Source organism: Megascapheus bottae, chromosome 8, assembly GCF_031878675.1.
Source record: "Megascapheus bottae isolate mThoBot1 chromosome 8, mThoBot2.hap1, whole genome shotgun sequence".
NCBI lineage: Eukaryota > Metazoa > Chordata > Mammalia > Rodentia > Geomyidae > Megascapheus > Megascapheus bottae.
This window is the reverse complement of record NC_143516.1, coordinates 36766561-36792814: the sequence shown is the minus strand read 5'-3', so window position 1 is coordinate 36792814 and position 26254 is coordinate 36766561. Positions and strand designations below refer to the sequence as shown.

The 26254-nt window shown below is 37.4% G+C and overlaps 2 protein-coding genes across 7 annotated transcripts; one reads left to right on the top strand and one right to left on the bottom strand.

Annotated features, from left to right (window-relative positions):
* On the bottom strand, positions 1–23563 carry Tube1 (tubulin epsilon 1). Of its 4 annotated transcripts, XM_090338259.1 has the most exons (13): positions 23422–23563; positions 14483–14656; positions 14311–14384; positions 13417–13469; positions 10958–11015; positions 8560–8675; positions 7161–7282; positions 6187–6374; positions 5807–5982; positions 4885–5025; positions 2001–2141; positions 1224–1398; positions 1–747 (listed from the first exon to the last, which is right to left on the bottom strand). In XM_090338259.1, exons 2-13 carry the CDS (start codon positions 14505–14507, stop codon positions 589–591), a joined length of 1428 nt encoding a protein of 475 aa, XP_090194385.1. In that variant the 5' UTR covers positions 14508–14656; positions 23422–23563; the 3' UTR covers positions 1–588. The 4 variants fall into 4 exon arrangements, with proteins under 4 accessions (XP_090194385.1, XP_090194384.1, XP_090194386.1 ...); XM_090338258.1 differs by lacking the exon at positions 23422–23563 and having other exon boundaries at positions 2–747; positions 14311–14506; XM_090338260.1 differs by lacking the exons at positions 13417–13469; positions 14483–14656; positions 23422–23563 and having other exon boundaries at positions 2–747; positions 14311–14399.
* Fam229b (family with sequence similarity 229 member B) lies at positions 14625–26254 on the top strand. Of its 3 annotated transcripts, none has more exons than XM_090338262.1 (4): positions 14625–14732; positions 23609–23767; positions 24712–24850; positions 26032–26254. In XM_090338262.1, exons 3-4 carry the CDS (start codon positions 24726–24728, stop codon positions 26147–26149), a joined length of 243 nt encoding a protein of 80 aa, XP_090194388.1. In that variant the 5' UTR covers positions 14625–14732; positions 23609–23767; positions 24712–24725; the 3' UTR covers positions 26150–26254. The 3 variants fall into 3 exon arrangements, with proteins under 3 accessions (XP_090194388.1, XP_090194391.1, XP_090194389.1); XM_090338265.1 differs by having other exon boundaries at positions 14640–14732; positions 23612–23767; XM_090338263.1 differs by lacking the exon at positions 14625–14732 and adding an exon at positions 22284–22374.

The window sequence follows — 26254 nt, the reverse complement described above, 5'->3', positions numbered from 1 at the left end:
GAAATATAAATTGTGATTCAAAATGTTAAGAGTTAGTCTAGAGAAATACATTAACTGGAACAATTTCATGATAGGGTTGGGAGAAGGTAGGTTCTGTTCGTTTATATAAATGATGGTATTCACAACAGTAGTAACAAGTGACATTGCTTAAAATGTTGTTAAACTGTTTATTACAAAATCAAGTGATTTGACAAAGATATTTAAAAATAAGTACAAATATACAATGTCTCAATGATTCTTTTGAGTACAAACGGAAAAAAAATTCCTGAAAACAGAATTATGTGGAAAATACTTATATAACATAAATAAATATAAAAGCTGTAAACTTTTAAAAACAAAGACAAGATTATCAGTGTATAAAAATGTAAACTCGAGGCTATCAATAAAGCAAACTTCAGGAACTTTGTTCTCTTGACTTCTGATACAGCAGGATTCACCAATTTCACACACGTCTTACCAACAAACTGTGATCAATAGGAAGCCCTCTTCAAGACGAAATGCTTCCTGATGATATAAAAACAACTGTGCTTTCTGAGTCACAAACAGGAGGCAGCAGAAAGCTGAGGAAAACAGTGTGAGATCTGACTGTCACACAGCCACACTTAGGCGTGGTACATCCTGCACAGGCAGGCTTCTTGTGGCGTCCAGTTGGTTATACTCCTGGATGAGTGCTGACAAGGATGACACGGCCTCTGAGAAGCAGCTTTCCTCCATCCCTTCAACTTGTAAATAGTGATGGAGATGAGCCTGAAAATGAACCAGTGGATAACAGTTACCATCTTAGGACTTTATAATGGGAAATGAGAACCCGAATAAAATAGTCTACCACAATCCTATACACTCATGCAAGTTCCCATTTAAAGACAAGTCTAAGTCTCTCCTCTTCAGTTCTTCAGTTATTATCAGTATAGGAAATATGGTGGGCAAGGTCAATCCTGACTTGCAACAATGTTACTTCTTAGCCAAAACACAGTAATAGAAGTGAGTGGTTGGGTACAGAGGTTGGCCTAGTGGTAGAGTGCTTGCCTAGCATGCATGAAGCCCTGGGTTCGATTCCCTGGTATTCCCCAGTACCACACACTTAGATAAAGTTGGAAGTCATGCTGTGGTTCAAGTGGCAGAGTGCTCGCTAGCCTTGAGCAAGAAGTGTCCAAGGACAGTGCCCAGGTCCTGAGTTTAAGCCTCAGGACTGGTGCAAAAAAAAAAAAAAAGTGAGTGGTTACCTTTTTCTTGTATAGCCTCATGAACCTGTCTCTCAGTTCCATGAAGGTAGGTTTCACGCAGGTGTTATTTGCTAAAGCTAATAATGAATGCGAATGGCCCACAGGAGGCACTGAACACAGGCTGGTCTTCCAGCCTTCTTGATTCCAGGAGACAAACTGCAGAGCAGGTTTTAATCTGAGACACAGAAACATAAAGAACTAAGGCACTAAAAATGGGTACCATATTATGGTATATTAGTTGAAGGACACTACTGATACCAGTCTAATTATCAACTACATTTATAATCTAAATGATCTATTTTGCATCAACCCAACATCATGTAACAATGTGACAGTGAACTAAGAGTCATTTAATAGTAACTTAAGGACATTAAATTAGCTATGGAGGGATTTATAAACCTAGAAACATGTTACTTAAGAATAGAAATCTGGAAATGGCATACTTTTTTTTTCTTTTTAATTCAACAGTAAGAGTTTTTCTAAAAAGTCTTCCAAATAGCAAAATACAAACATAGAAGCTGTGCATGTGGTGGTAATTCAAATAATAACAGCTGTAACTTTTTTGGATATGCTCAGAAAAATAAAATCACTTATATGCCATTTAATATTTATAAATAACGGTATACTCTTATTTCTATTTTACTTGAAGAAGACAAGGCTAAGTAGTATGCTCAAGGTCACACTTTAGGAAGGGGCATTACTGAATTTGAAGAGATGCTGTCTTATGCTTCATTGTCCTAAGTAGACTTAAATGACCTTGAAAAATAGAAATCATACCTTTCAATATTTCGGCGTAAGTCTGAAATCTGTACATTTCCTCTAACCATGAGGGCGCAGGCGAGGTAGAGACTGTGTCTGGGGTCTCCTCGAATCAGTTGGTGATCTTTACTGAAGGCATCTGAAAACATCTGATCCAACCTACAACAGGAAATAGTAAGATAAAAAGATGCACTGACTGCCGGGAGTTTGGCCTAGCGGTAGAGTGCTTGCCTAGCATGCCTGTTGACCCGGGTTCGATTCCTCGATACCACATACATAGAAAAAAAAAAAGCTGGAAGTGGTGCTAAGGCTCAAGTGGTAGAGCTCTAGCCTTGAGAAAATCCAAGGGCAGTGCTCAGGCCCTGAGCTCAAGCTAAATAAATTAAAAGATACACCGACATGGCAGCCTTTGGAATGTCTATATAAGAGCAGAAGCAAATCAATCAAAACCCTAAAAGAATAAAGACTGCAACACATTTACTGGTTTGCTATTTTAATGTTTTATAAACTTTCGGTGATATATTATAATTCAAAACAACTCTTTACCACAGATTCCTAAGATTAGAAAAGTGCTGCCAGGCGCTGGTGACTCGCACTTGTAATCGTAGCTCCTCAGGAGGCTGAGATCTGAGGACTGTGGTTCTAAGCAAGCCTGGGCAGGAAAATCTGAGGGATTCTTATCTCCAACTGGGCATCAAAACAGCTTACAGTGGAGCTGTGGCTCAAGTGGTAGAGTGTTAGCCCTAAGCAAAACTGGTCAGGATCAGCTTGCACACGCACACACGTGTATCCCTCCCTCACAAGTGATGTCAGTATTGCCTTTATTGAAGTATGCCAAGTAAAATACATTCAACTGACTTTTAAATATTTAGATGGAAGGAACAAGTCAGAAAATATTTTTCTTTGTGTTGAACTTAATTACAAAAATTCTACATCTTCATTTTTCTCTACTTGGGGGAGAGTTTGTGCTTGCTAGCCTGGCATGGTGGCAGTGAGCCGCACATTGGATCCTGGTTGTCACTGGTCATTGTTTTAGGATGGGGTCTAGCTTCCTGGTCATCACCTTCCCCAGTCACATTCTTTGCATGTCAAGCTTCTTGTTGCTGGGATCATAAATACGTGCTAGCACATTTAACTTTCTTCTATGGAAATGGAGTCTTCTAGACTTTTCTGAGATGGCCCAGAACTATGATCTTCCCTATCTCAGCCTTTCACATAGCTTGGGATGACAGGTGTGTGCCACTGCACCTGGCTAAAACATTGTTTTTTAAGTATTAGGGTTTGAACTCAGGGCCTTGACCTTCCTAAGCAGGTGCTCTATCCTTTGACCCACTGCCAACATATCTTTCTTTTTTGTCTTGTCTTCTTTTGGTACTGGGATTTGAAGCCAGGATGCTGCACTCTGCCACTAAGCTACATCCAAGTCCCATGTCTTTTTCTTAAGAAATAACTTTACTATTGGATGCTGATGGCTCAGGCCTTTGATCCTAGCTACTCAGGAGGCTGAGATCTAAGGAGAGTAGTTCCAAGCCAGCCCAGGCAGAATGCCCATGAGAGTCTTATCTCCAATTAACCATTACAAAGCTTCCAGCAGAGCTGTGACAGTGGTAGAGCACTAGCCTTGAGCACAAAGGCTTAAGAACAGTGCCCAGACCCTGGGTTTAAGCTCCAGGACTGGCATGCATGCATGCATACATACACACACACATACACACATACACATACACACACACACACACACAGGTAAATTTTATTAAAAATGTCTGTTATTTATAGTGATTTTCCATCAAAGTTCATTTTGGGGCCATGTTAAAGTTCTCACTCTTTAAACATACTAATGTGCTGGATGGATACAGTGAATAACACATTCTACTTTGTGTATGCTGCTTCATTATAACAATCTCCTGGATCCATTGGAAAAAGAAGTCCTACCTATTAGTTGGTATAACTGGCTGCCAGGAGTTTCATTTATAACATTCCTAAAGTACACAACTGTCACCTTGTTACCTTGCTGAAGCTTTATAAAAAAAAAAAACAAAAAACTTCAGTTTCCACTTTCCTGTTTGTCAGGACTATTTTCAATTGTGCATGTTAATGAGGATAAGCTTTCATCATATATACTAAGAGCATCTTTTAAAACCATCTTATTCCTTGATTAAAAAACCAGATGCTGGGCCAGGAGTTTGGCCTAGCATGCATGAAGACCCAGGCTCGATTCTTCAGTACCACAAACAAAAGAAAAAGCCTGAAGTGTTGCTGTGGTTCAAGTTGTAGAGTGCTAGCCTTGAGGAAAGCCCCAGGTCTGGCAAAAAAAAAAAAATAAATAAAATGCTAACTTTATGTTCATAAATGACACAGTTGCAGAACCAGGTGATTAGAACAAGGGCTACCATGTGAAAATTCAGTTATTTAAGAAGCACATGTGAAAAGTACTCTTCATTTTTACAGATAAGAAAAACTAAAAGTCGAAGTCACTTGTTCCAAGTTTTAATTTTGTAATACATATGTACGTACATATATGTATGTGTATGTGTGTATATGTGTATGTATGTACATACATGCACACACAGAAATGGTATTTATCAATTGTGTTTTATGTACGTCTCACAAAATGATCAATGATTAGTTAATGTAAACTCTAAAAGTTTTTGCTTGAAAATAGAACTTCATGTTCTTAAGGGATTAGAGGGCTGTAAGTTTGGCCTGTGGAAGAATGCTATCTTAGCATGCATGGGTTCAATTCCTCGGTACCACATACATAGAAAAAGCTGGAAGTGGTGCTGTGGCTCAAGTGATAGAGCTCTAGGCTTGAGAAAGCCCAAGGACAATGCTCAGGCCCTGAGTTCAAGCCCCAGGACTGGCAAATAAAAAAAAAAGAGATTAGAATTCATTTATATCTTACCTTCGAGGAGGAATGTTGACATCTGCTAATGTGTACAGAGGGGTCAGGCTTGATGTAAGATAATGAAGTTGAGGAAAAGGAACTAAATTCATACTGATTTCATTAAGGTCCATATTGAGGGACCCTTCAAACCTTGCAGAGCTAAAAACATGAAAAAATGAGAATAGCATTAACTTTAAAGTTACACACTTTGAATTTAAGTTGATCTATTCAGTTGACATTTTCTCTAATCCTTTTGTATAGCATTCAATGTGGAATATTACTATTCTCTATATTGCTGAAACACTATCATAAACAATTATGTATAGGGATAATGAAGATATAACATAAGGTAGCAATACTCATTTCTGTATTTATGTAACCAGAATATGACTAAACTCAGTTTCATATACAAAGGTTAACAGTTTATGTTGATTTAAACATAGGTCAATAATTATTCAATAATTGTAGAAACTTTAATGTGAAAGTTAATAATGCCCAAGAAATATTTGAGACTCAAGTCACAGAAATCTTTTGGATGAAAGAATTCAGATTCATTGGTCTAAAACATATTCTACAGAAAAGAAAAAAGTGAATTTAGTTCTCTAACCAAAACATACTACAAAACTGCTTATTATACACTTATTAATTTCACAGAATATATTCAGAAAAATGCTGCTTTGCAGTCACAGGCATTAAAATTCTGATCTATTGTTCCAATAAAAATATGAGGCAAAATAACATAAAAAACAGCTCTGACAACTCGGAATGAAAAATGCTACTGGGTTAGGGCTTAATGAGGTGATACAGAGTATATCTAGCCTACTGGACAGCCTGTGGACACCCAGTACTAAAAAGAAAAAAAATGCTATTATACAAAAATTGAAAACACCATCCAAAGCAAACTGATGTTTTTCAATGGCTGTTTCAATTGCAGAATTACCTTGTTAGGTTAAGTAGTAAATTTGCCACAATGTTGTTCATTGCATCAAAGGGCTTCTTCTGTCTCTTTTTTAAAGCCTCAGCATTTGAAGTAATCAGACTCTTCGGCTTCACAATTGTACCCAGCTTTCCAGAACTTACCATGAGGTCAATTTTGCTAATGATGTCAAATAAAGACTTTTGAGAGAAAAATATTAGGAAAGAATCTTTTAAGAAGAGTGTACTTAGGGATGTTTTTCTAGGAAGGACAGAAGAGAAAGAAAAAACAATTTAAACTTATTTTTTCTTAGATGGAGAGTACAAAGTGAATGAAATCTTTCACAAAAAATACAGAATTAAATACACTAAAACTTATCCCTAAGTCCTAAGCTCATTCCTTACCTGATTATCAATGGGCAGCACACAATCTGCATGCTCATTTAGTTCCTTCATTGCCAACATGCTATTGTAAGGTGAGGTTATGACATCATCCTCACTTGAAGGATAAATGGAAGTCACAAATCTGTATACATCTGGGAATTCATCTTTCAACATTGTTAAAAGAAATGTGCCAAGTCCAGATCCTGTTCCTGAGGAATAAAATTTCAAAAACAAAACAATAAAGGATCAAAGATTCAGAATATAATTGTGAAGAGCTTGAATTTTTATTTTATTTGCAGGCATAATTTTCAACTTACTGCCTGCCTTACATTAGTGGAATTATGCAAAGCCTTTTTATTTATCAAAAATGTTCTTTCTTTGCTAGCAATTTATAGATCTCTTGCATCCTAGGCACACAAAGCTTCTTATTTTTATTTTGCTGTGTCTTCAGCACTTTCCTGATCATTTTCCGCTCCTTGATAAGGAAAGCACACTTGATCCTGTCTTGAACACATTTGGCATACATGGAACCACTCTGCTGACATGCTTTTTTTTTTTTTTTTTTTGAGAAATACATGAGGACTTTAGGTCTCACAGCACAAACCCCCTGGAGTTGGCCTGGGCACATACCATAGGCAGATTTTGGTGCTTTCCCAACCTTTTTGGTGTAAAGGTAAACAATTCTATTGCCAGGGGTTCAGGACAGCCTGGTTTTGTTAGAGGAAAGCATATGGCAGTACGTGAATCACTGGACCATTTTGAGGTCCTCTTGACACTCTCTGGAAGAACCAATTTAGTTCTCTTGACACTGAAATAAGGGCTTAAATTTTTAAAAATTGAGAACAGTGAATCAGTGTCACAAAATTTTAAAATAAAAAGTTATATATAACCATTAAATCATAGACATATAATGTAAGCAGGTCTGGGAACGTATGTGTGCAGAATGAATTGCTACTTGCATTTTAACACTGGCATTGGCAAATGAGTGAGTTTACCTCCTCCCATAGAGTGTATTATAAAGAAACACTGCAAGCAATCACAGTGCTCAGCCGACTTTCTGAGTTTCTCTAGAATCTGTTCTTGGTAAAGACTGCCAAATACTTTGTGACCAACAGCCCTGAAAAAAAAAAAAAAAGATTTTAAAAATACCCCCCCCTCTTTTTTTTTTTTTTTTTTACTATTTCTTCCCTAAATAAGATAATTATAAGAAAAAGTTCAACAGTTACACTTTGTAATTTTGCCAAGTAAAATCTTTACTCACTTCATTCAATCAGATATCCTATAGGTACTAACTAATCCCCAATTGTGGATACAAAATTCATGAGTAATCAGTATTAAGTTGTTTTTTCTACTTTTCTCATCTTTTCAGTTACACAGTTTATTCTTTGCATGTAAACTCTGAACTGCAGTAAATTTGTATACTGAAAAAAAACAAGATAAGGTTACTTATCAAGTCAAGGAAATAAAGTAAACTAGTCTCATTTCAAATAGGAAAGTATGGTCCTATCCACTAGATGAAATGGCAAATGTTACACAACTGAAATTCATGAGATTCTGTGCAAGTATTTTGGGTTGCTCAAATTTGAAAATTACACAAATTATAAAATAATTATTTTCCCATTATATGCAATTAGGTATAAGTCACAAGTAATCATTATGAACCAAAGGGCATAACAATAAAGTTAAAATAATAAATATGAGATTTGCAAATCACAAGCAACTTAACTGCAAAAACTGTTTCACTGTGAATTCTTATATGATCCCTGTTGGAGTTTTCTTGGTTATTAATGAGAAGAGACTACTACATATGGAAGAGCCAAAATAGCCTCAAGCTTTGGCTTGAGTGACAGGATACTGGTCTTATTTCATCTCTGTCAATTCTATTACATCCAATTAATTTGGAGGATTTGAGAGTCAAAAATACACAAATTAGTTCAAGTACCAACAACACCATTTACTTTCTGTAAGAATAAATTTGCAAAGAAAAATTTAGCCAATCAAAATTTTATGACTCATTTTTGAAAAAAGTAGAAGGGGGGCTGGGATATGGCCTAGAATGAAGTCCTGGGTTCAATTCCTTGGTATCACATAAACAGAAAGAGCTGGAAGTGGTTCTGTGGCTCAAGTGGTAGAACACTAGCCTTGAAAAAGCTCAAGTACAGTGCCCAGGCCCTGAGTTCAAGCCCCAGGACTGGCAAAAAAAAAAAAAAAAAATTAGAAGGATCTAGGCTTAAGAGCTTAAGAGTAAGCACAGGAGCTTCCAAGTGCTGTGAAGATCGGCCTGTCAGCTAGGGCCGTGTGTGGAGTACATCTTGCTTTTGTGTTAGCAGGACCCATCAGAATTTCAGTTTTTTTAATGGCCTTCAATAGTTATGTTGAGGAAATTCTCCTCACCAATTATTTCCTGAGCCAGAAATATCAGTAATGAGCTGTTTGCCATCAAATACATCTCTCAATGGTCCCTGAAGAATTTCATTCACGACCCCTTCTTCCATGTCAATCAAGACAGCCTGAAGAGAGAAACAAAACTCAAGTATGGATTTTCTTTTAGAACTGCTTATTCTGTAAATTAAAACTATGTTTTATTTTGCTTTTAAAAAAGTCTTGAAAATAGTGTAAACTAGCCTCAAATTCACAATCTTCTTGCTACAGCCTCTTGAGCATTAGATTACATGCTATTTTGCTATCTTAAAAGTATATATGAACTGTAAGGTGTACTGTTCTTTTTGCAGTTTAAACTTAATCAAAACCTTTATACAGAATGTGTTCTGAGAATTAAAAATTCCACTCCAATCAAAAGGTGAAATCCACTTGAAAAACGGTCTAAACTCTTGTATCCTCCTGTAAATGTATATGTGTGTTGAGTGTATGTGTGTGTGTGTGTGTGTGTTTATGAGTGCACATGTATGTATGTGTCGGGGAAGAATAAGAACTCAATAATCCCCTAAAACTGAATCTCTAACATGGTCTTAGAAATCTAGAAGACAACATAAAGTATAATAAATGTAGAATGTGCTAATGCATTTGCTCAAAGTGAAGGCACTAGATAGACAAAGATGACAACAGGTTCCCTTCCTCTGAGTAACTCACAACCTAATTCATTCCTACAACTTCCTTGACATGGGAGATTAATTCATATTACCAAGAAAAAAGTGAGAACATAAAATTGAACATAAATTGACTCTGGAAAGTCTGGGGCCTTCTCCATATCCTTGTACTTTATTTTCTATGTTCACTACAAGGGCTGGGGTTGCTGTAACTCAGTGGTAGAGCACCTGTTTAGCACGTGTGTGGCCCAAGTGTGATGCCGTGGGGTAGCACCCTTAGAGGCCAACTCCCCCAACAAAGGAAATGTTGGTAGATGTATGGGCATGGTGGTACACATTTGTACTACAGCACTCAAGTCTGAGAGACTGTCTTATACAGCAAGATTATATAATAAACGAAACTAAAGGTATAAAAGAGGCCTGGTGGGGCTGGGAGTTTGGCCTAGTGGTAGAGCGCTTGCCTAGCATGCAGGAAGACCCGGGTTCGATTCCTCGGTACCACATACATAGAAAAAAAGCCGGAAGTGGTGCTGAAGCTCAAGTGGTAGAGTGCTAGCCTTGAGAAAGTCCAAGGACATTGCTCAGGCCCTGAGCCCAAGCCCAGGACTGGCCAAAAAAAAAAAAAAGAGGCCTGGTGCTGGTGTCTTATGCCTGTAATTCTAGCTGCTCAGGAGATTGAGATCTGAGAATAACAGTTCAAAGCCAGCCCAGGCAGGGAAGCCCAAGACAATCTTATCTCCAATTAATTACCAGAAAACAGGAAGTAGTGCTGTGGCTCAAATAGGTAGAGCACTAGCCTTGAGGAAAAGAGCTTAGAGATAACACCCAGGGCCCCAGTTCAATCTCTATGACTGACCAAAAAACAAAGATTATAAAAGCAAAACAATTAAGACATGTTGTGTGGGAAACTAAAGGGTCTTCCTAACAAGAGTTAGACTCCTCCTGATGTAAGTTTTGACAAAATCATCATTTAGTCAGTATTAAAAGCTTAACAAGAGGTTTATCTTGTGTGATTGTTATTAATGTATACTATGCCATCTTTTCTCTTTTTTTTTTTTGCCCTATGGTTAATCTCATGCTGTTACTGTATCTGGCTCTTACTTGGTATATTGTATATACATTTATTTTTTTATTTGAATTAGAGAAAGGAAGGGGGAAAACAAAAAGATTGAGAGGGGTGGGGAGAGGGAAATGGGGACAAAACCATGAAAAGGGTTATCAAAGTAATGCACCTACTACCTGATGAATGTAACTGTAACCCCTCTATACAGTATCCTGACAATAAGAAAAAACAAAGCTTAACATAGTGTACAATGTTTCCAATTCTTCTGGTCACATCAAGTCCTTGTTTGTTTTTCCCTTACAAGCTAATTATATTGTGAGTGTGTTCTGCATTTCTCATTTAGGTAGACCCACATAGTAACAGCCTTCTGGCTTTAATTCTTTGTATTGGCTTGTTAGCTTAAGACTACTGGCCCAGTGGAGAAATCTAAGCATCAACTAATCTTGTGAAGTGTAGACTCTTTAATGATCACAGCCACATAAAATATCAAGAGCTCCTAAGGAGAAACATCCCCACTGATTTATTATTTCCTAAAACCGTTTCCTTTACCTCCCACCCTGATATGCTGGTGGAAAAGGGCTCAAATCAAGAGTAGTCTAGGAAATGACATTCTATTTTTTTTTTTTAATTTGGATTGGGATACTGGCTCTCCAATGTAACAGTCAAAACATATGTATCTTACCCGTGCTTTTAAAGAACGTATTTTCCCACTGGATATACTGCCACCATCACCAACCACTCTGAAAGAGAAAAGCAAAACAAGACAAAAAAGAAAAGGTCATTAAGATCTACTATAAATTTCTAATATTCAGTGTATAAATGTTAACCGACATTTCTATACCACGGGTGGTTGGTTACAGGTTAGATGTAGTAGGCCATTCCTAACTCCTTCCCTGTCTAGGTCTCTCTCTCTTTTTTTCTTTTGCTATTCCTAGGGCTTGAACTCAGGGTCTGGGCACTGTCCTTGAGCTTCCTCCAGGCTAGTGCTCTACCACCTGCGTCACAGAACCACATATGGCTTTTTCTGTGTATGTGGTACCAAGGAATGGAACCCAGGGCTTTGGGTATGCTAGGCAAGCACTCTACCAGTAGGCCAGGCTACCGCCCACCCCCTTGTCTATCTCTTAAAGGGGTGATTTGTAGTTAGGCTGACCATATAATGACTTTGGCCAGTGAGATGAAGGGGAGGAAGGCTTTTCTAATAAAAAGTACCAGATGCAAAATTGGTATTAACCTTATTCCTTTTCCTTGCCCTTACATATGATATGGATGTGATTTCTGGAGACTTATTTTATAGTCATGAAGTAATAAATATGAGGACAAAGCCAATATACTAAGGATAGGTAAATTACATAGGTCTCTAAGAGACTTTTCTAATACCAAATCATCTAATTTTCAGATTTCTAGATAAACAGATACGTTTAATAATTAAACTACCATTAATGAGGCTTATAAATACACATCAACTGATACACCAGTTATATACCATTGTCTGGCTGTTCTTACCTTGAGATCTTATCCTGAATCTTACCTTCAAAATATGTTAAGTACTGAAATTGATGAACAAACACAATGCTTGTGTTCATGAAGATAGGTCACAAGGTAAGCTAACAGTAGTTGGAAAGCTTAGCTAAATCAGATGCTATAGGTAACGGGTCAATAAACTGCAGTCCTCAGGCCAAATACAACTAGCTGTTAGTTTGCTAAAATAATGGCTTATTCAAATACAGCAGTCATACTCATTTATGTGTATACACTGTATAAAAGCAGTGTAGCAGCTACAACTTGGACCTTTATAGTTTGTAAAACTTAATATATTTACTATTTGGTCCTTACATGGAGATTTGCTAATCCCTGATATAGATAAATTTCCTTTATGGTATATGTTAAATGATATATATCTAATGTCTTTTATTGTGATGCCACAGTCATCAAGCAACCTTCTGACTGTATTTGAAAAATTTCCTAAGAAAGAGAATATGCTTATCTGGTCTGAATTATAGTTCCTACTGTACTACATTGCCTTTCCAGTTTTCAATCTCTCATTTCTTTGAACTTGAACAATCTGAGTCTACTGAAGAGAAGCTGACTCATTCTTCTGTGTGTTGTGCTGTTCCTGGGGCTTGAACTCAGGACATGGATGCTTTTGTGCTCAAGGCCACTACTCTACCACATCTCCACTTCCAGCTTTTTGGTGTTTAACTGGAGATAAGTCTCAGATTTTCCTGGTCTGGCTGGCTTTGCATTAAATTCTCAGATCTCAGCTTCCTAAGTAGTTAAAATTACAGGTGTGAGCCACCAGTTCGTGGCTGAGTTCGTTGACTCATTTTTAAGGGAAAAAAAAAAATCTGAAAGTTTATAAGCCTGAGCATTTGTAAGCTTGTTTTGGAATTCAACAACAAAGTGAAAACTAATCAGAAGATAACAGCTTAAACACTCAGTCAAGTAATTCTAACCAGAACTTCTACTGAATTAAATTTGGGCCTGATATTTAGTATAATTTTTAAGTGCAAAATTACCACAATTGATTTTTCTGAAATATTCTGAAAATGTCTAAATTTAACCATTTATCATTCAAAGGCATGGACATACCCTGAATGTCAACTTACTCTTTGATGTAAAAGACTTTGATACACATATACTGAAACCATAGTGCTGTGGCTCAACTCGTAGAGTGGCAGCCTTAAGACAAAAAACTAATGGACAGTGCTTAAGCCTTCAGTTCAAGCCTTAGTATGGACACACAATTACAAAGTAATCTTTACTGTAAACAGTTACACAAAGGCTTTTCTCCTTTTTAGCACATTCTATACTCAAAGCTGTACTTTGATCAGAGATATAGGTTATCAAAAGCTAGCCATTACTAGATGCAATCACATGATAGCTAAGGGAAAGTTCAACTTTCCTTTAGTAAAACTTTAGCAAGGTTAAAGAAGTCACACTAAGAGTTCTTTCAAATCTGAAAAGGAAACTTGTTGTGCTGCAATGACATAAAGCAAAATATTTTTAATGAGAAAAGGAAAAGAGGTATACACCTTCATGGCTATCAACTGTTACTTTCCATGAAGAAATTTTCTCCAATCTAGGGACAAGAAAAAAAAGGATGACTGTATTCTATGACAGACTTTAATCCCATCTTACCTGGTATCTACATTTCTAAAGAAGCTGCTTATGGCTTCATCGTAAATGCCTTTCTAAAAAGAAAGAAAAATAATTTAGCTCGTGTAAATTTTCTTGTCCAAAGTTTTCTTTTTTCAGTTTTAACAATACTAGAATGGCTAATGTCTATAACAAAAAAGCAAGTTATCAGAACATTGCTTAGAATGAGTCTTGAAATTTCTCTCCAGAAGACAGTAAATACCATGAGCCTTATAAAATTTAGGAAGGGGGATGAAGAAAAGATTTCCTTCTGGATTGCAAAAACAAGTGTAATTAGCTTTCACTGGATTCTAGTGACCGTTAAAAAAAAAAAAGACTTAAAGAACAGAATGACCATAACTTGTTAGGCAAGAGTATTCTCACACTCTTTCACCTTTTGTGGTTTCCACAAGAACACTAATAGAAGGTAAGAAGACTACTGGGCATTAGGAAATTTTGTTAAGAATCATGTCTCTGGTCAATATTCTTTCAGTCCAGTGTGTGTGAGGGCAACCTACGTTAAAAACCAGTTACGTTTTCCTTTTCTTCCGTCTGTCTGTCTCTGTCTGTCTGGTGTCAGTCCTGGGAACTTGAACATAGGGTCTGAACGCTGTTCCTGGTCTTCTATGATCAACGCGGTACCACTTACGCCACAGCTCCACTTCTGCCTTTTTTTTGGGGGGGGGGGGTGGTACTCTAGTGGAGATGGAGGTCTCATGGATTTTCCTGCCCGGGCTGGCTTTGAACCATGATCCTCAGATCTCAGCCTCCTGAGAAGTGGGATCACAGGCGTGGACCCACCGCTGCCCAGTGGTTCTCCCGCGCAATGTACGTCGATCAGATCAAGGCCCAGGCGGAGTCCCTGCGGCTCCGCGGGGTCCCCCGCGGGCGGCCTACCTGGTTGACAGAGGCGTGCTCCCTCAGCGCCAGGTCCCAAAAGCAGCAGCCGATCTGGTTTCCGCATTGGCCGACTGCGACCCCAGAAGAAAGAGAACCTGACATTAGGTAGGAAACAAGACAGCCAAGGTCCACCGCGTTCGCATCCCCGCGCCCCGTGGACGAAGCTCACCCTGTACGACCACCGACTGGGTCATCCTGCCAGACAGCCTCTACTGGGCCAGGGGGCGGCCGTAAGTCACGCTGTTGCCGTAAGTCGCTGCCGTCGTTAAGCATTTCCACAGTCCTGGCTGCCGGGATGATGCGCAAGCGCAGTCGCGTCTCGCCGTTACCATAGCAACTGGGCCTGTGAGCCACAAACCTGAGCTGCCTTGTGAACATCTTTGAGCAACGGCAGCTCTGGAGGCCGCGGGAACTGACGGGTAATTAGGCTTTGGAGTGATTTTTTTTTTTTTTTAAAGAATTTTATCTTTACAACTGTTCGTGGATTATCAGAGGTTTAGTCTTGGTTCACATCTCAACCCTCTGGGCGGTGGGGCCGGTTCCCTTTACTCATTTCACGCAAGGCCCACCTCAGTGACCCTATTAAACAAGGCCTTTGTTGTAAAGGCAAAGCAGAGCATGTCGACCCTTTGTTCTAGTGGAAATCCAAAAATGTCGATGAGCATAAAGAAACCCCAGACCAACAGGCCTGCTGCGATGCCACAGAAAACTAGGGGCGCGCTGACCAAAATGGCAAAGCTAAGTTCAGAAACCCAATTGTATGTCGAATGCCTATACTCCTCAGATTTACTTCTCCCCACATTCAAAAGAAATTAAGAATAGATTCAGCTATAACAGACTTACAGTCGAATTGAAAACGCATGCATAGGCAGACTGTGAATTATATTAGTCCTATAGGTTCCAGGGGCCTAGTAAGCACAAGTCTTATGAACAGGGGTTCACAACATAAACATTGCATATACAATGTTTACAAGGGATGGAAGAAGGAAAGTTTGAAAAGACAGGCATTCCTGAAAAATCTCTAATGCCTTATAATTGTCAATTACATAAAAAGCCTTAATTATTTTAAGGCCAGGTTTTAATTTAGGAGCGCAAATACTTCTTTAATGAAATTAATAATTTTCCACAAACCCTCAGGAAAATATGCTAAGTAACCTGCATTTAATAAAAAGTGTATATGCATTTAATGTGTGATAATATGAGCCATAATAATTCAAAGGATTAGGAAACATTTCCCACCAGGACAAATAATAATTGTCACTACTTTTTCTAGTAACTGTTAAGTTTGAAGTTGCAGTGAGTTGTTGCTGTTGCTAAGACTTCCTCATAATTCTCTCTCTCCCTCTCTCCCACTCCGTCTCCCTCTCCCACTTCCTCTCCATCTTATTCTCCTTCTTACTTTTCCTCTCCCTCTCCCCCTCCCTCTCTCTTAAGACTGTCTCCCCCCCCTTTCATTACCTCCCCCCTTTTTTTCCAGTCCTGGGGCTTGAACTCCAGGCCTATACACTATCCCTGAGCCTCTTTTAGCTCAGGGCTAGCACTCTACCTCTTGATCCACAGCACCATTTCTGGCTTTTTATTCAGAGTAGTTTATTGGAGATGAGTCTCATGGATTTTCCTGCCTTGTCTGGCTTTGAACCATGATCCTCAGATCTCAGCCTCCTGAGTAGCTAGGATTACAAGCATGAGCCACTGGCTCCCTGTGCTTCCCCATTCTATTTGTATTTTGTTTTCACATTAGTACTTAGGTTTCTTGAGATTTGCTAGGCCAGTTTTAATCAAGAAATTTTTTTAGTTGCTTTAACTGCATATTGGTAAATTGGATGTCTTAGGAGCAGTCAGACATTTCAGGTCTTGATGAGGTCCCAAAGTCTGGGACTTTTGAAATTCATAGGATGTGGACAATTATAGGTGATGATTTGTCAGTGTCAGTGTGTCAATTTTGGTGCTCATTCATCTGGTATTCTTGTGTTTCAGAGCTCTTCCCTGTTGTCCCAGTTATTAGATTCCAGAAGCCATGCATGGGAAAAACTTAAGTCCTCAGCTGAATGTAGTGGCTCACATCTGTAATCTTAGTTATTTGGTGGGGGGTAGAGTTAGGAGGATCATAGTTTGAGGACAGCCCAGGAAAAAAGTAATTTCTAAAAGTGTGAAGGAGCAGACTACAGAGATGAAAAATCAAAGCAATAGTGATCTTTCTGTAGAAAGATTTTGGAATAATCAGAGACTGTAGAAACAAAAGATAAAAATATTAGCATTATTAGAATGGGCAGTAGACAAAGAAGGCTCAATGTACGATTACTAAGTACACATGATGTAGAACAGCAAAGATATAAATGTACTTCCACTGCCACTTTTATTGAAATATGCTTTGAATTTGTAAGTACCCTATCAATTTTTATCTTTGCTTACACAGTGCTTGTTCTGAGTTTTTGTTTTACATTACTTGATAGTAATTTGCATTATGTTTCCTAACCTCATCTTGCAAGGTGTTAGTAAATTTACTTGCTTTCTAGATGATCAGTTTTCCAAAGTTTTTTCCTCCCAATCATTTTTCACTGAATTGATATATATCATTATCCTTTTAACTTTAAATAAGTTTTCTTATTAACTGTTAAAGATAATGACTTAGGTTTTTTTTAATGGATGTCCTTGTGTGGACCTGAGTCTATAGGAATCAGGACTTGTAAGACTGTGGTAACAGCCAAGATGTCAATACAGACTGGTGCATGCATGTGTGGAAAAGACTAAGGAAATACAAACTCACCAACCATACAACAGACAAAGGCCTCATATCTAAAATATATCAACAGCTCAAAAAATTGAATCAATCCAAAACTAATCTCCAAAGTAACAAGCATCCCATTAAAAGATGGGCCAAAGACTTAAAGAGAGTCTTCTCTGAAGAAGAAACAAAAATGGCCTATAGACTCATGAAGAAATGCTCAACATCTCTGGTCATAAAAGAAATGCAAATCAAAACAACTCTAAGATTCCACCTCACTCCAGTTAGAATGACCAGGATCAAGAAATCTAATAACAACAGATGCTGGAGGGGATATGGCCAGGAAGGATCACTATTACACTGTTGGTGGGAGTGCAAACTCATTCAACCACTATGGAAAGCAGTATGGCAGTTCCTCAAAAGACTAAACACAGAGCTCCCCTATGACCCAGCAATTCCACTACTTGGCATTTACCCAATCATCCAGAAACAAAGACATACTAAATCCACCAGCACAACAATGTTCATTGCAGCACTATTTACCATAGCAAAGATATGGAACCAACCTAGATGTCCCTCAGTTGATGAGTGGATCAACAAGATGTGGTATTTGTACACAATGGAATTCTATGCTGCTGTCAGAAAGAATGACATCGCCCCATTTGTTAGGAAATGGAAAGACTTAGAAAAGATCATATTAAGTGAAGTAAGCCAGACTCAAAGGAACTTAGGCTCAATGGTTTCCCTCATTTGTCATAATCAGTAGAAACCTTGGGCTCTCCTAGCAGAGATTTGCAATAGAGCAAAACCTTGATACAAAAGGCCACATAGTAGGACGCTAAATGAAAGGACGACTAGGATATAGAAACATAAGCCATATAATGAATGACTGTTGTTCTTAAGGTACTATGTTATCTCTCATCTCTTTTGCTGTCCCTTGGTTATCTCATATTGTTACAGTATCTTACTTTGTTACCTGATATACCGGATATATTTGTATTTGGTTATTTGAAATTGGATAGGGAACGGGGAAAAACAGATGAGGGGTGGGGGTGGGGTGGAGAGAAATGGGGACCAAGACATGTGAAAGGGTATCAATGTAAGGGAATGAATTCACCATCTATCTGGCAAATATCATGTAACCCTTCTATTAATTACAATAAAAAATATATGAAAAAATATACACTACATGTTCAAAAAGGCAGATGGTATCATGGGCAAATGAATAAGAAATGCAAAAACAACAACAACAACAACAACAAAACCCCAAAATACAGATCCGAGTTGGTTGTCTAGGAACAAAAAGCACAATATCTGATATGAAATGATGGAATTAAGAGAAGATTGTCTGGTCTGGCAAAACGGAGTAAAGAAATTAACAACATAGTAATGAGGAACAAAAATTGAAAGGAAAAATACAACAACAGTGCATGAGTTGGGATGGATGTAAGCACCTTAACAAACATGCAATTTGAGTAACAAGACGGAAGAGAAAGTACTTGGATAAATAATCACTGAGAAATGTCCACATGTGATAAACAGGAGATCCAAGATGTTCAAGTGACTCTTAGGCAGAAGAAACAAGAAGAAAGCTGCATGAGCAACATTGTAATCAAATTGCTCAGTATGAATGATAAAAGAAACTATCTTTTTTTTGGTCAGTGTTGGGGCTTGAGCTCAGGGCCTGAGCACTGTTATTGGGCTTTCCTCAGGGCTAGAGCCCTACCACTTGAGCCACAGCACCATTTCTAGCTTTTTCTATGTATACAGTACTGAGGAATCGAACCTGGGTCTTCGTGCATGCTAGATAAGCACTCTTACCACTTGGCCAAACTCGTGGCCCAAGGGCCAGCTTAAAATCACTCAGTACACAAAATAGTAGAGAATAGATAAAATGAAAAGATAGCAGACTTCTTTTAATAAACGATACCAGCCAATGGAACAAAACATGAAAAGCACTTAAAATTGGTAAAAATACAGCTTCTAACTTGGGGTCTGTACACAGTGAAAATACTGTATTATTCAAAAACAAAAAGTTATAAAAGCCAAATGAATTAATCATTCAGTGTCAATTCTGTTTAGTGAAAACTTTTAGGCAAAAAAGGCAAATGATGAATGAAAATCATCAAGGGGATCAAAGTACTGAAAATGATAAATATATAGGTAAATATAAAATTCTCATTAAACATTATCCTACAATTATCCAATGACATTTTTAGCATAGGTAGAGGTAAAATATATGAAAATAAAGTTATGAAAGGCAAGAAAAGGGAAATGGAGTATATTATTGTCAGGTTCTTTTAATATACTGGAGTGATAATGTCATTTGCAGGCAGTTAACCTGAAGAAATAAAAAGTAAAAACCCAAGGAAGCATAGTTTATTTTGAAAATATTCACAAAGTATATCCAGACCAAAAGGACAAAACAATAAGAAAAAAGAACAAAGAATTTATGACATAAAGAAAATAGAAACAGCAAGGAGGAAGATTTTTTTTTTGCCAGTTCTGTTGCTTGAACTCAGGGTCTGGGCACTGTCCTTGGGCTTTCTCAAGTTAGAGTTCTACCACTTGAGCCACAGCACCACTTCCAGCTTTTTCTATGTATGTGTTACCCAGAATTGAACCCAGGGCTTTGTGCATGCTAGGTAAGCTCTCTACCACTAAGCTAGTCTCCCAGAAGAGATGAGAGATTTCAATTCAAACTTATGTGTCATTTCCAATAGTGAAAACATACTTTAAAAGTAATCAGATTCAACTACATACGATTTTTTTTGCTAGTCCTAGGCCTTGAACTCAGGGCCTGGGCACAGTCCATTTATGGCTTTTTTTGCATGTATGTATGTATGTATGTATGTATGTATGTATGTATGCATGCATGCATACATGCAATTTGGAGGAATTGAACCCAGATTGATTGCAAGCTAGGCAAGCACTCTACCAGTAGGCTAAACTCCTGGCCCTCAATTACATACTATTTATAAGAGATCCACTTTGTAGCCTGGCTCACACCTATATTCCGAGCAGGAGGCCGAGATCTAAGAATCCAGGTTCAAAGCTATATTGGGCACACAAAATCCATGAGATTCTTATTTTCAATTAACCACCAGAAAACCGGAAGTGGCGCTGTGGCTCCAGTGGTAGGGTGGTAGCCTTGAGCTGAAGAGCTCAGGGACAGCGCCCAGGCCCAGAGTTAAAGCCCATGAAAAAAACACACAAAAGAGACCCACTTTGGGTCTCAAATACATACACGTATATAAAAAAGTAAAACAACAGGAGAAATGTTTCCAACTGTAGTCAATAGAAAGCAGATATACAAATTTTAGATTGCAAAGGAAAGAAAAATTTATATTGAACAAAGAATGCACAGTGAAAAAAGATAATTCATAATGATAATTCACAATAATAAAGGTCACTTCATGAAGGTATCACTATATGAAATATGCATAAAATAATGCTTTGAACTTATATGAAGCAAAAATGATCAGAACAAGAAGAAAAACTAATAATTGGGGATTTTTAACATGGCTACTTCAATAATCAATAAAAAAATGGGAAGAAAATAAAAGCATCCAACAACTCTGGTAACTACTTACACAGAACTCTTCATTAACATCAAAAGGTGCAACTTCTTCAGTGCACATGGGACATTTAGTAAGGTAGTTCATACTCTAGGCATAAAATAAGCCTGGATTTGTGTGCCAAGAGCATGGCCTAGTGGTAGAGTACTCGCCTAGTATGCACAATGCCCAGAGTTTGATTCCCTGGTACCACATACACAGAAGAAGCTGGAAGTGGTGCTGTGGGTCAAGTGGCAGAGTACTAGCCTGGAGCAAACATTGTCCAAGGACAGTGCACAGGCCCTGAGTTCAAGCTCCAGGACTGACAAAAAAAATCTCAACTTAAAATGTTTCAAATCATACAAGGCATGCTCTCTGACCAAAATGAAATATAATTAGAAACAAAAATAGAGTATTCTTAAGTGTTTGAAGATGAAACAAGATTTTAAATAGCTCATAAGTCAAGGAAAACATGACAATATATTGAACATCTTACAAGCTTTCTTTAAAAGGAAATATTTGGGCTGAGAAAAACTAACAATGAAAATAGTGCTTTGATAGAATTTTATTAAATGATTAGAAGAAAAATCAATGACCAAGTGTCCTTTTAAGGAACTAGGAAAAGGAAAGTGATTTGAGTCCAAAGCAAGTAGAGTAACGATTGGAGTGGATAATTAATAGAGAAAAATTTGTGAAACCTAACACTATGTCTTGAGAAACCGAAGTTCTTCCCCAGGTTCCTTTGTTAATATGATAAAGCCTGCTTAACTTCGATTCATACTCCTGAATCATTTGGCCCGTTCTTATCTCTTAGACCAGCTGAGTGGATGGTAACCTCACAATCTTTTGGTCCCTAGGCACTTGATCTTTGCATATACGATTCCTTCTGTTTGCATGTCTTTGCCTCTCCCTCAGTTTCACCTCATTGGTGCCTACTCTTCCTTGAGATTTAGGTATAATAACATAGTCTTGAAAATATCTTACTCCATCCAGTAAGCTGCGCTATAACAAAAATTGTGTTTCTGCTTAGTCTTTTATATTTATTACTTAGCACATACCTGGCTCATGGTGGGTTTTCAGAAAATTAATTTGTTGAATGACTATGAATGGTTTCTTAGGATGTAATTTGTTGACATATCGTTCATTTTCTGCATCTCATGAGTTAATGAGACAACTGGAAGATGATTATTTCAGGGCTTATGATAATTTAAAAGAACAAAGAGATTTCACTGTCCATCATTGAAACTTCACTTATTGTTTTGTTTTGTACAAATCTACTGTGGAGTCATTGATTCTGTCTTCAAATGTATTCTTACTCATCCGATGAATTTTCATAAATCCACCTACTGTTTGGTTGCATTGTACCACCCATTTAAGAAATTTGGCATAATTTGTGTAAAACAAACTAGTTCAAAGTAACAGCAAGTTAGATATTTTCCTTGGAGATATCTAGCATTCTTTTTACTTTGCAGTTGTAATATTTTCGGCAAACTTTCAGTGATTTGAATTCAGAATTTCATTGTTAATGTGTCAAAATTTATATTACATTCTAAGTCAGCCCCACATCATTTTTGCACTGATATTTCAAGGCAAACTATTAAACATTTCTTAACCATCTTAAGGAAAACATGTTTATGTCCTAATCCTGAATTAGCTAACAATGACCAGCAGTGATTTGTTCGTTTATGACACAATAAGTGAAACCTGTATTTCTCTAAGCTAAAATTTTGATCAACTTATTCACAGATAGCACCCTTGTAAGAAAAAGAAGGTCTACAGGTAAGATTTTATGTAAAATAAATTCTTAGGTGGAATGTCAACTTTTTCATAACACAGATCATGAAAGCCAGCAGTGGAAACTTAGTGTAATATGTAAGTAGTAATAAAGAAGTTAATCAAGTTAAAGCTGCTTACTGACATTTTGTACTTTAACCATTAGCTTTGAAAATTGGAAAACTGGATAGTTGAAAAGCAATGTTCTAGCTTAGGTGGTAAATCTAAGAATTCCTAATTAGGGAAGATACTGAATGATAGTAAAAGCGATTCATAGAGAAGCCAAAAACTTGCTGGGAGAAGGAAAGCAGACCAGAGCCAGGCAATGGTGAGAGGCTGGCAGAGAATAAAGTCAGGGATAAGAAATCAGAATAATGACAGTGCAAAATGTATTCTTCCTTCTTGCAAATACCCTTTAGGACTTTAAGGTGGTCTTAAAGAAATAAGAAAAATAATAGGTGGTCCAGACATGGGAAGATGTAGTCTGGGACAGAAACTATCCCAGTGATATGACAACAGTGATACTCACTAGACATGATGTTGGAAGTGAACTGTATAGCTTGGGGAAGGGGTAGTGTGAGAAAATGTGGGAAGGGTGACACTGTTCAAAAAGAAATGCACTCATTACCTGACTTATGTAACTGCAACCCCTGTGCACATCACCTTTACAATAAAATAAATAAAGTGCCAACAAATACTCCTGAACAAAAAATTAAACCTATTCATTATATATCAATATATCCTTTGTACCTTAATATATTTTAAGATTACAGTTTAAAGTCTTCTGCTCAAAAGTGAATGTTTGTTAAGGTTACATTGTAGTGATAACATCACTGTTATTTAAACTGATTATCCATGCTATTATAACTTGTGCAATGTAATTACATTCCAAGAAACTAGTATCTTTTCAAGTGTTTTTGTAACATTAAAATTTGGTTTGAGGTTAGGGATATTAAAGTGGGATGGTGACATAGATAGATTGGATTTAATTTGAATTATTAAGGGAAGGTTTGGAAGATAGATGAGAAAATGAAATATAAAGAAGAGAATTACCAGTGAAATTTTGTGCAGATGCACGAGGTTATAAGTATTCATTCATAGAGTAAAATGTGTAATAATCCGAAAATAAGGTAGTAGCCACAAAATAAAGCTCTTAAAAGAAACAACAGCCTTAGAGATGAACATTTTTGTCCCAGTTCCACTTGTTGCTGGTTACGAATGGAACCATTTGATTCTTTAGCAGGTAGGAAGCTATGGAAAGAATCTTCTGATGTCATAATTTCCGGGTAGCACTGGAACATTTTATCATCATCCCTTTGGCAAATCCAGCATTCTATGGAAGGTCAGTAGAAGCAATTGATTTATTCATCTCTACAGGAATCAGACTCGGCCTATTTTGGTAAGTCTCTGTTTCCTTGATCAAGTTAACTGTAATTCAGTACCACCACTGTTAGATAATTACACTAACCCATAGTTTATTCTGGCATTAAAAGATCATGATTAAGCAAAATGTATATTGTTTTAAGTTAATTTAAATTATCTTTAGTTTTACTAGTCAATTCAATCTGTCAATTTATGAGTACAATGCATCCTGATCAATGTTATCCCTTCCAAAATCTTTTCCTAGATAACTAACATATCATCTAAAAATCTGTTATTCAAATTCTTAAACCTTAATAATTTGGTTTTATTGTTACCAACAACAAATTTTTACTTAGTAGGCATAGAATACTAAATATATGAGATAGTATTAAGACATTTTTTCATGTTTCTTACCCTTTGTCTCTCTTGGGCATTTATTCAAAGGAGAGTTCTTTATTCAAAGAAGAGTTCTGAAACACTGACTGTGTACCCGAAACTCTTCTAGGTACTAAGGATTTAGTGATGACAAAGACAGTCAGGAAGTAGTGATGAAAGCATTAGGCCAGCGTTTCTCATCAGGGAGAAATTTTGCCTTTCTCTCTTAGTTGAGGATGCTTGGCATGGTAATGAGATGTTTTGTACATTCACAACTGTGAGAGAGGGGTATTGATGGCATCTAGTGCAGGCGTACTGCCTGTGTTTTCAGGACAGTTTGTCAATGTCACTAGTGCCATGGGGGAGAAATGCTGAGTTAGACTGATGATCATTGTTACAAGATGGACATAAAAATGCTATAGAATTGGAAGGCTTTGCTAAGAAAGTGAAGCACAAACTCGTACTTAGTATGAAATGCAGTGTCTTGTATTTTTGTAGATTTCTTAAGATGTTATTTTCCAGAATGATTGTGGATGCCTGTAACATTAAAAATTTCATGGAATTCTTTGAAGATAATCTCCCCATGATTTTACAATTTGAATCTAGGTTTTCAGTGAATTATGCCTTTTCGGTTTGGGACCCAGCCAAGGAGATTTCCAGTGGAAGGAGGAGACTCTTCAATCGGGCTCGAATCGGGCCTGAGTTCCAGTGCTGCCTGTAATGGGAAGGAGACATCGCCAAATAGGTGACAGTTCATTTCCTCCTGACAACTGAGGAGATTTGTACTGGTTATCATTAGTATAAGCTTGAGCTGATATTCGGTCGAGGCAAGGAATTAAAATACTGTTGTTATAAAATTATTGTTTACAAGGATCAGGGTTAGGGTTTTTTTTGCTTGTTTTCCTTTATTGTTTTGTTTTTTTAAACCATAAAGAGTATTTTTGTGTCTGTATGTCTACACTAATTTGCTGTCTCTGTTTTGGGGAGTAAATTTTTAGCTAGATATATTGTGGTTGTTATCTTTTTGTCTGGCACTATCTTTGGGCTTTCTCAAGGCTACCACTCTACCTCTTGAGCCCCAGCAACATTTTTCTATGTGTGTGGTACCCAGGAATCAAACCCAGGGCTTTGTGCATGCTAGGCAAGCACTTTACCACTAGGCCACACTCCCTGCCCCTTAGGGTAATTTTGACTGACTGGATCTTTGGCTGAAAGAGAGTAACACAGAGCATAGTCTATTAAATCATTTTTGAAAAATTGAAAGTAAAGTATAAGATAATAAGATTTGTTTCACATTTTCTGCCATTTATCATAGCAAAACAGTAAATACTAGGCTTGTTATGGTTAGGAGATTTTGAGACAGAAATTTGAACTTAATAAGGTAGGGAGGGAAACCAGAGTTATTCAAGGATGACATAGGCTACTTAGGGAAGTAATGAGCTCCTCTTTAGAAGTATTTGAGGCTGGGTGAACATTTGGTGAAAGTGTGGGAAAGGAAATCCAGATGCTAGATATGTTTTTGGACTAGGTGCCATTTCAAACCTGGGATCTTATCATATCAGCACTATTTTTTGCTTCACAAATACTCTAATTTTAAAATCACTCACCAGAAAAGAAATTTTTAAAAGTCTATATGAATAAATTGCCACCGTATTATCACTTATAACTATGCAGTGATTTGGCCTGTTAGCAATTGCTGAATATCTTTCAGAATGAACATCTGGAAAATCATTTTGTGTTTATGAATTTCCTATTCGATGCATGGCAATATCCACAATTTCTTTAGTATCTCAGTCTAGAAGGTCTGCTTCCATGGCAATTCTGTGTTATATGTATTTTGTGATATTTAAAGATTTCAAAGTGGTTTTAAACAGTTGAACCTATACTGAACCTTTAATGCTCTAACAATCTGTCATTTGTCCTCAGGCAACTCCGAAGATGCCCGGGAAGTCATTGCCTGACCATAACTGATGTCCCCATCACTGTCTATGCAACAATGAGGAAGCCACCTGCACAAAGCAGCAAGGAAATGCATCCAAAATAGTCATCTGTCATTAAGTCTTCGGTCAAGGGTTGACTAGGGTCAAGGGTAATGGCCAGTATGATCTGGTAAACAAATAAAGTGGCGACACTGTTGGATGATGACAAA

Excerpts from the sequence above, each read along its gene's own strand:
- Tube1 (XM_090338258.1), bottom strand. The coding sequence starts at position 14,415 with ATGTCAGGTTCTCTTTCTTCTGGGGTCGCAGTCGGCCAATGCGGAAAC. Across the intron at positions 8,676-10,957 it reads TACGTTCTTTAAAAGCACGG|GCTGTCTTGATTGACATGGA; the intron begins GTAAGATACATA and ends TTCTCTCTTCAG. Across the intron at positions 748-1,223 it reads TGAGGCTATACAAGAAAAAG|GCTCATCTCCATCACTATTT; the intron begins GTAACCACTCAC and ends GTTCATTTTCAG.
- Fam229b (XM_090338262.1), top strand. The coding sequence starts at position 24,726 with ATGCCTTTTCGGTTTGGGACCCAGCCAAGGAGATTTCCAGTGGAAGGA. Across the intron at positions 24,851-26,031 it reads AAGGAGACATCGCCAAATAG|GCAACTCCGAAGATGCCCGG; the intron begins GTGACAGTTCAT and ends ATTTGTCCTCAG.